The following is a 10,378-nucleotide window of genomic DNA, read 5'->3' on the forward strand; positions in this document are numbered from 1 at the left end:
CTATGGACTGTGTTATACAGGACATCAGACTAGATAATCACAATAGTCCCTTCTGGGTTTGGAATCTATGATTTTCCTGATTTAAAAATAAATTGATCAAATTATTAAATAAACACACAAAGCAGTACACGTTTTTATTACTTATAAACTTCGTTCTTTCTAAATCTTTTCCTCTCCCCCTAGAAGCGCATGATTTGAGGATCAAGTTTTAAATTTAGTAAAACTACCCTCAATGAGCTGTTTGTTTCCTTAAGAGTGTCATTTGCTGAAAATTCTCCAGTGCAGCTGTGTGCAGTTACAAAAGATACTTACACAAGCACTGACATCCCTGCTGTCATAATACCCATATTATAAAACACCTGCCACATGTCAGCACTAAGATATTAAGAAGATAATTTCACATCTTACCTGTTTATAAGGCAACTAAAATTTCTGTCTCACTATCAAAAAAAGTTTGGCTTTCACCTAAGGATTTTTTTTTAAACTGCCCAAAAAGGCAAAGTATTATTAAAAACATTGAAATCGCACAAGTGACAACACAAATAGGGTGCAATTTGTAATTTAGGGCCTGAATCAGCAATCATCATACACACGTAACTTCACTCATTTGACTAGTCTCTTAAGATCAATAAGACGACTCATAAGTTGCTCAGGTTTTTCTATACAGTGATTTAGTCTAAGACAGCGGTTCTCAAACTGTGGGTCAGACCCCAAAGTGGGTCAGGACCCCATTTTAATGGGGACACCGGGGCTGGCTTAGACTTGCTGGGGCCTGGAGCCGAAGCCCAAGGGCTTCAGCCCTAGGTGGCAGGGCTCAGGTCACAGGCCTCCAGCCTGGGGCTGAAGCTCTTGGTCCTTGGCTTTGGCCACCCAGTCTGGAGAGGTGGGGCTTCGGTTTAGCCTCCCCCCTTCCAGGGAGGCGGGGCTTTGGCGGGCTCAGGCTTCGGTCCCCCGTCCTGGGGTCCTGTAGTAATTTTTGTTGTCAGAAAGGGGTCATGGTGCAATAAAGTTTGAGAACCTCTGGTCTAAGTCTTCAGCAGTTTTAGAAATGGCTAATAAAGGACACCTCATTCACGTTAGCTATTAACCTGCAACTGGCTGTTCATTAATTCATTTTCAGATAACATGGACACAAGTGTGGTGAAAAAGTCACATAACATTGGTAAACACTCTGAAACACCACCATGAGGCCCTGCAGGAATTTAATTACAATCATTTATCCAAACAAGCTCTAGAACTATTATTTTAGAGACTGATCCAAAGCCCAAGTCAATGGAACAATTCCCACTGACTTCAGAGAGATTTGGATTAAGTTCTTATAACCTCCAGTAGAGAAAACCAAAAACTGTTAAAATGGTGAAGAAACTGCAAGTTTAGACTCTGACCCTTTATCAGGATCCTCAAGTGTGAAGCCTGACACAGGATCAGCGCCTTAAGCAATCCAAAGTTAATTTTTTCCAGTCACCTTGTTATACTTTTGCCGTTTTACAGAGTCTAGTTTTCTGTTTATATCTTTGCTGTTGACAGCTTGAGGAGTAAGTTGCTCTATAATTGTATTGATCTGTTTCAGAGATGTTGTACAGGACCTGAAAAATAAAAAGATGTTCATTTAGTACTCAGTTGTAATAATGAGAAGAGTAAGTACATGACATTTTCAATTCAGATAGTTTAAACCTAAAAATTATAGCCAAGATTTTAACAAACAGAAGGCTAAAGTTGGATTTCTAAATAAGTATGCTGATTTTCTTGGCCTTTGAATTTTACAAAGGTTAGTTTTTAAAATGTTAAACAATTCTGTTCAAATACAAACAACCTATTGCAGTATTTGGAACTCAATAAATTACAACTCTGCTAATGAACGACTACCATGATGTAGAGCCCTGCAGTGGGACTGGGATCCCACGGGTCATGCAGGACCTGCTGCCATAATAGCAGGAGTGGGATTAAAGAATAGTTCCGTGCGGGGCTCTACCAGGAAGTGAAACTGGTCAACCTACTTTTATTATCCAAGGTAGAGAAGCGCAAGAAATAAGTCTAAGTGGTGAAAGAGTTGGGTTTTTTAAAAATCTGTTTTAATAATCTATAGTAAGAAATTACACTGGTATGGGCATTTATTTTAAATCTTATTTTAACCTTAGTGTCCCTTTAATTTAACAGATAAAATTATTTTTGTATTGTGCTGTAAAATAATTTTAAGAAGGTACAGTACTACTGAACCTTTCATGCCTAGGCCATTATATTTATTCAAATTCTTATGCAGAATCTGCCACCGCCTCACATAAAAGCCCAGACGGATAGTAACCAAAAAGTGTCACCATTTAATGACTGTTGCATGATCTGTCAAAATTGGGGGGGGGGGGGTGCCTCATCAATAGAAACGACAGCACAAAGAGCCTACTGTACTGAGTTTTACCTCTTATCTGTAGCAAATAACATTTTTTTGAATATAAGATACTGAGTTCTTCTTTTCTCCATTGTGTACAACAACAATACATGATGTAACCGACACCTTTGGACCAACTGCAGAATGTGATAATACATTACCATTCAAATTAACAATCAGAACTGCCACGGAAAGCATACCAGCCCAAACAAATAATGGTGGAGAGAGTGGACTTTTAAATATATGTTAAAGAAGCAAGCTTCTCTCTCTACCTTTCCCTATTTTCACACTTGTAACTTGCTGTATGACTAGTCTGCCAGCTAGTTCATTTATATAACAATGCAAGACCGAGTGATATTTTTAGATGCTGATATTAGGCCAAACAGAAATCAAACCATCAGAGGCTGATGCAACAAACAGAGGTCTCTTTGGAATGTAATCAGAAATTACATGAACAAATGTGCAAACAGATGAAGAACGAGTCTCACACTGTTCAAGCCCTACTAGCTAAATAGTAAGGGGCCAGAAGAGTTTCTTTGAAGACAAAGTGGTCTCTGTTGAATGAAATGAGTGTTACAATGTGTTTTTAAAGGAGAATCATAATTCGCTGTTGCCATCCTCAGTACATGCGGCATATGCATTGTGAAAAGCCATGCTTTTCCCATCACATTTTCTGCTATTACTTAGGTTTGGGGTGGAACGTACTAGTGAAAACATCTTCATGGATGTCTACTCCAACTAAATGTGCCCCTCCTCTGTCCACCCTTATGTGGGGGTCCTGTATCGGCCTCTGTCACATTTGCAAGTTCTAATGGTAGAATAAATACATCATCCTAATGCACAGCTTTGCATCTCAAAAGCACTATGTAAATGTGAAATAGTCACAACCCCTGTGACTGTGAGATGAACATCTGTAAATGAGGATAATGGCTAAGCACAGTGCAGTCTTTCCTATTCTCAGAACTAACACATCTTCAACCACATCTCCCTTTCCCTTCAACTCCAAAGTCATCAAGAAAGCAGTTAAAAATCATTGCTTTGAATTCGCCTCCTCCAAACCCATCCCCGCTCCCTTCTCATTTATTATTCTGGAGAAGTTATATGTTATACAGTTATATGTGTTACGTTATTCAGCAGTCAGACAAGATGATCACAATGATCCCTTTTGACCTTGGAACGTATTACTCTAATTTAGATTTCACCCTCCACTGCTCCACTGAGTTATCACCTATTCCTCACCAAGTCTCAGGGCTTTTACTCCATCCTCACTATCCCCGACTTCTCTGCTCTTTTTAAACACTTTAGATCATGCCTTCCCTTCTCATCACGTTGTCCTTCTATTGATTTTGCGACTGTCCTTTCCCCTAGTTCTCTTCCTACTTTTTCGGCCATTCCGTCAGAATCTTTTTACAAATCTTCCTGCTTCCCTCTCCGATTTCTGGAGTCCTACAGTACTATAACCTTAGCCACTTCCGCTTCTCCTTCTACACCTTTTTCTTTGTGTGATCTCATCTGATCAAATAGCTTCAACTACTTTAGCTCTGACATCAATGCTGACAACTCAAACATATGCCTCTTACTCCTGACTTGTCTGAAGCCATCCAGTCACTCACTTCATCCTCTTTCTTTGACATCTCCTCCTGGATATCACTTTTGACTTAAAAATTTAACTGGTCACAACTGAACTTTGTCTTTTTTCCAAAACTCTCTCCACTCCCTCTCTTCTGTTACTGTTGAACAAAGGGTGGATTTGATTTAAATCACTAGTCAGGAAGACTCAATTTAATCATGGTTTTCTACATAAAAGTGCATTCTTGTTGGCTGTTATAATCTTAATACATATTCTTCACAACTCAGCGATAGATGTAGGTTTCCTTTTTAGAAGGTACACATTATATACATTTTTAAACAGTGATTTATTTTGAAAAACTTTTCAGATTAGTTTTACAGCTATATCAGAAAATGAATGATTCTTTAGTTATTTCATTTACCAAAGGTAATTGAAGCAGATATTTACGAAGTCATTGGGAGGTGAACTATCTCCAATTCAACAGGTTAATCATTAATATTTGGGAGGATTTTCTTGCCATGCTGTATTAGGAGGAGAACATCACCGGACAGACATTTAAATTGTTTTATTTAACTAAAACAACAACGTTAAGTGTTCTGGATTTTTTTCTTCAACAGCAAACATATAATATTTTAACAAAACAAACATATGTCCCTGGCTTCTCACATTTATCTCCAGACTTCTTCTCCTTGTCCACATCTATTCCACCCCCAACAATCTTCTATTCATTGAACTTTTTGAAACTTTGCACTTTTAGAGGGAGGTAAGGGATTGACTGTGTACACAAATTTGCAGAGGGACAACAGAGTTGAGGTCTGTTATTTCTCACCTCTATTATTTATGTATTTATTTGTAAACATTTTTGCTGTTAACAAGCACTTAACCGCTGGAGACACAAATCCACAGTTTGAGAACTGCAAAACTAAGCATCTCTGATCGTATCTTCTAGACTAGGGGTGGGAAAACTTTCTGGGCCAAGGGCCACATCTGGGTGGGGAAATTGTATGCAGGGCTGGGATGCAAGAGGGAGTGTGGGGTGTGGGAGGGGGTGGGTGTGCAGGAAGGGGCTCAGGTCAAGGGATTGGGGCAGAGGAGGGGTGCGGGGTGCATGAGGGGGCTCTGGGAAGGGGGTTGGGGTGCAGGGTGCAGCAGGGGGTTCACGGCAGCGGGTTGGGGTGCACAGAGGTGCAGGGTCTAGCAGGGAGCTCAGGGCAGGGGGTTGGGGTGCACGAGGGGTGTGGGGTGTGGCAGGCGGCTCAGGGTAGGGAGCTGGAGTGCAAGAGGAGTGCATGGTGCAGGCAGGGGGCTTAGGGCAGGGAGTTGGGCGGCAGGGTGCAGGAGGGGTTCGGGCTCCGGGGTGGCAGTGGCGCGCACTGAGGCCAAGGCAGGCTCCCTGCACACCTGCCCTGTCCCCATGCCGCTCCAGGAAGAGCTGCAGCCCCTAGGAGAGGGGGAGCGAAGGGCTCCGCGTACGCTGCCCTTGCTGCACGTCCAGGTACCTCCTCCAAAGCTCCCATTGGCTGTGGTTCCCTGTTCCCGAGTAATAGGAGCTGTGGGGGGGCGGTGTCTGGAGGCAAGGGCCGGGGGCCGCAGGGACATTGGGCCAGCCGCTGCTGAGAGTGGCGCAGGGCCCGCGGGGGGGCAGCAATCCTGTGGGCTAGCAATCCTGTGGGCTGGATCCAAAGCCCTGAGGGGCCGGATCCGGCCCACAGGCCATAGTTTGCCCACTCCTGTTCTAGACTGAGAACTGAGTCTCATTGGGTAGATAGAAAGATTAATCTAAATAATCTATACAGAAGCCCCTGGAACCTGATAAGATTGGATCCCTAAACCATGAACTATTGGAACTCATCTACAAAACTTTTCTTAAACATTGCATGAATATATTGTCTTATACTATAGAATTAGAATTTACAATCCCTATTACATTATAGCTCAAAGATATTTAATCATGGATCTTAATTAAACCTATCTTTAGATAGTTTTTCCCCTCAAAAAGCATTTTATTTAAATTGGATTTTTTTTGATAAAAAAATTGGATTTTTTTTTAAATCATTAATTTTTATCCACCCTGGTTGAACACACCATCACACACTCTATAACTAAGGCCTGTAACCCACATATCATCTTTGACTCTTTCCTATACACAGCCCCATACATCTACTAGGCCAGGGGTAGGCAACCTATGGCACGCATGCCAAAGGAGGCACACGAGCTGATTTTCTGTGGCACTCACACTGCCCAGGTCCTGGCCACTGGTCTGGTGGGCTCTGCATTTTAATTTAATTTTAAAATGAAGCTTCTTAAACATTTTAAAAACTTTATTTACTTTATATACAACAATAGTTTTGTTATATATTATAGACTTATAGAAAGAGACTTTCTACAAAACGTTAAAATGTATTACTGGCATGCAAAACCTTAAATTAGAGTGAATAAATGAAGACTTGGCACACCACTTCTGAAAGGTTGCTGACCCCTGCACTCCATCTCAGGAAATCTCTAAATTTCAAATAGGCCACCTCCAAATCTTGCTGCTGCTTCCTTCATAACATCACTTAAATCCCCCTTTTTTCTCTGTCTATACAACTAGAACTCTCCTCGAGGCCCTGGTCACCTCCCACCTTGTTTACAAGAACCTCATCCTATCTGACCTCCCTGATATCTGCATCACCCTCTTCTAGTCCATGCAAAAATGCAGCTACTAAGATTATCCTTGGGTTCTGTCATTCTGATCCTGTTATCTCACTATTTGAATCTTTCATTCACTCTTCACCACCACCACACCAAGTTTAACATTTATTTTTTGACTTTCCAGGACCCTGACCAACTCTACCTCTCTCTGCTTACATGCATCTCTTCTCTCATTGTCCCTGACCCTTCCAGTCTGTCAGTGATACCAGGCTTCATGTCCCATTTGCTTACTTTCTTCACAACCATCACCACACTGTCTTGCAAGCATCTTCATACACGTAAAACACTCTTTGTTAACTAGTCTGAAAAGACTACTCATCTTCCCTCATTTAAATCCCTCTTAAGGACCATTTCTTCTGTGACATGCACATGCAACTAAGAAAAAATAGTGGATCCCAAATTGAATGAGACATCAGTGTGATGCAATTGCAAAAAGGCTAATATTCTGGGGTGTTACTGGAGATGGTTACAGGAGACGGTTACTGTCCTGCTCTATTCAGCATTAGTGAGGCCTCAGCTGGAGTAGTACTGTGTCCAGTTTTGGGCACCACCACACTTTAAGGAACATGGACATATTGGAGAGAGTCTTGAGAAGAGCAATAAAAATGATAAAAGGTTTAAAAAACCTGACCTATGAGGAATGGGTAAAAAAAGTGGGCATGTTTAGTCTTAAGAAAAGAAGACTGAGGGTGGGGGGGACCTGATACAGTCTTCAAATATGTTAAGGACTGTTATAGAGACAATCATCAGTGGTTCTCCAGGTCCACTGAAGGTAAAACACGAAGTAATAGGCTTAATCTGCAGCAAGGAAGATTATGGTTAGATATTGGGAAAAACTTTCTAACTATGAGGAAAGTTAAGCACTGGAATAGGCTTCCAAGGGAGCTTGTGGAATCCCCATCACTGGAGTTTTTAAGAACAGATTAAGCAAACACCTGTCAGGGGTGGTGTTGGTACACTAGGTCCTGCCACAGCACAGGGGGCTGGACCAGATGACCTAACGAATTCCTTCCAGCCCTACATTTCTATGAAAAGTTTATTCCCCATGCTGTGCACCAGCTTTGAAAGAGTAAATGCATTATCTTATTGATTTTGCCCCACTCTTCCTGCGTCACACCCCCATGTACCCACTACCACCTTTTGCTCCATCACTGAAAGATTAGGGCCTAATTTCAGACAATTCTTATGCATCCTCTTAACTTCATATATGAATAGATTCACTGATGTCAAAAGGATTAGTCAAGTGCATAAAGTTTTCTAAGCTCTTTGAGAGCTGTCTTATACGTATTGTGACACACTGTAAAGAAACAATTCTCGGGCACTGTAAAACAACAATAATGCAAAAACAGAGACATTAAAGAATGAAGAGGTTAAATGAGATGTCCAAGATCACACAGTAAGTCAGTGTTTGAGTTGGACACTGTGAAGCAGAGCTAGGATTAAAGTTCAGGAGTTCATGCCTCTTAGGGTATGTCTACACTGACATGCATCCGACGAAGTGGGTATTCACCCACGAAAGATCATGCTCCAATACGTCTGTTAGTCTATAAGGTACCACAGGACTCTTTGCTGCTTCTACACTACAGACCTTACAGCGGCACAGCTGTACCATTGTAGCTGCGTGGCTGTAAGGTCTCCTGTGTAGCGCTCTATATTGACGGGAAAGATCTCTTCTGCATAATTAAACCATCCCCAAAGACTGGCGGTAGCTACATTGGCAGGAGATATGCTGTCCACTACAGCACTTTTGTTGATAAAACTTATGTTGGTCAGGGTTTGTTTTTTTCCCCACACCTCTGACTGACAAAAGTTTGACCAACAAAAGTGCTAATGTATACAAAGCTTTAGTCTCATTCCTCTAGACCAGTGGTTCTCAAAGCCGGTCCGCTGCTTGTTCAGGGAAAGCCCCTGGAGGACCAGGCCGGTTTGTTTACCTACCGCGTCCACAGGTTTGGGCGCTCCAGGCCAATGGGGGCTGCGGGATGGGCGGCCAGCACATCCCTCGGCCCGCGTTGCTTCCCGCAGCCCCCACTGGCCAGGAGCTGCGATCAGCCGAACCTGCAGATGCGGCAGGTAAACAAACTGGCCCGGCCCGCCAGGGGCTTTCCCTGAACAAGCGGCAGACCGGCTTTGAGAACCACTGCTCTAGACCTTACTGATTAGATACTTTAGCTTTTGGTTTTTACAGGGCGGATTTCCTGAATATTGTTACAAGAGCTTGTGACAAGATGCTTTGTTCTGTGATCCACCAGTTATGGGATAATATAGACCATATGAAGCACACAACATGTGACCCTGTAAAAACAGCACCTTCTCCAAGCATAACTCCACTTAGATTTACACCTTGCAATACACTGCATGGGACAATCGTACACTGGCTGGTCAGAAGCGGGATAAGATACTTGGTGGGAGGCAGTATGGGCTAGTGGACAAGACACCAGATTCGAAATCAGGAAACCGGGGTTCTAGTCCCTTATTCTGCCACTGATTAGGTAGATGACCTCAGGTAAGTCATTTAACATATACCTGTATGTGCTTCGCGTTCTCCACCTGTATAATGGAAATAAGGATTCAACTAATCAACTGTTTTGGTATCTTATGGGAAAATGAGCGATACATAATCATTTCCATCTCTTACTTCTATGATTCAACAAACTTTTATTACTGGATACCACGTGTTTAAAAGTAGTAAACTTACCTTAAATCGTCCAGCACCGATTGGTATTCTGCCTCTGCATTGGCTAATTTTGTCGCCTTGTTGGCGTCATTGATTGCATTGTCTACCTGCTGGAGGACTCCTTGCTCCAGCACATCCTGGTCGTACACGTCAACCCCGAGACCTTTCAGCTCAGCAATCTGGGCACTGGGCGCCACGGACTGGATCTGCTGCCTGTCAATGTGTAACAGCGGCTGTCCCGCCCGGGGCGGCTCCCGCGAAGGAACCCCGGAGGAGCCGCAGGGGCCATCATCGGAGGCCGGAGCTCCAGGGCTGCCCTCCAGGTCACTGTCACACGGGCCCGTCCCCGCTTCCCCAGCGCTGCGCGGACCCGGACCGCTCGCAGCGGCCCCAGGGCCCCGCTCGTGGCACCCGCCCGGCGGGCGGCCTGTCTCCGTGGGCATCCCCGGCGCGAGCCCGGCCCCGCGGGGCGATGGGCCCAGGCGGGCGGGCCGGGGCCGAGCGGGAGCCGAGCTCTCGCAGGCAGGGCGCCAGGGCAGGGCAGGCTGGGGAGCCGCGCCCCGAGTCCGGGGTGTCCGGCCCCGTCAGCTCCGCCGGCCCCGCGCGCCGAGACGCTCTCACCTCAGCGCGAGGAATTCGCCGCGACCGGGCTGGCACACTGCGCATGTGGCGCATGCGTAGAAACAACGGTTCCCCTACACGCACCCGGCGCATAGAGAATGCGCAGGGCGCCACTACCTCGCCCTCCTCTCTCTCTCTCTCGCCTGAGCAGGAGACAAAAGCGCACGCGCTGCCTACCCTTGGCTCTCCTGGAGACGGGGGTAGGGCTGCGCATGCGCCTTTCCCTGGCTCACTGTAAGTCTCTAGTAGGATGTTGTTCCCCGTGCCACGTTTTCGCTCTAGGCGTCTGCTCCTTCGTCCACTGCCACGGCTACCCCAGCATGGACAGCTGGGCGGAAGGTGGATTTTCCGTCCCAGGGAAAATGTTGAGATTTTCAACTAAAATTAATCGGGGATCGGGACGAAAGAGCCAAAATTAAACAAACAAACAAAA

At 44.5% G+C, this 10,378-nt stretch overlaps 1 protein-coding gene across 1 annotated transcript in view; it reads right to left on the bottom strand.

Annotated features, from left to right (window-relative positions):
* Nucleotides 1-9,933, bottom strand: part of ERCC6 (ERCC excision repair 6, chromatin remodeling factor) — an 87,525-nt gene extending 77,592 nt beyond the window's left edge. The window contains exons 1-2 of the mRNA XM_045024660.1: nt 9,346-9,933; nt 1,466-1,586 (exon numbers count right to left, since the gene is read on the bottom strand). Of these exons, the coding sequence (XP_044880595.1) occupies nt 1,466-1,586; nt 9,346-9,767 (543 nt within the window). The 5' untranslated portion in view covers nt 9,768-9,933. The remainder of the gene's footprint in view (nt 1-1,465; nt 1,587-9,345) is intronic.
* Nucleotides 9,934-10,378: the final 445 nt, after the last annotated feature.

This window comes from Mauremys mutica, chromosome 7, assembly GCF_020497125.1.
Source record: "Mauremys mutica isolate MM-2020 ecotype Southern chromosome 7, ASM2049712v1, whole genome shotgun sequence".
Taxonomy (NCBI): domain Eukaryota; kingdom Metazoa; phylum Chordata; order Testudines; family Geoemydidae; genus Mauremys; species Mauremys mutica.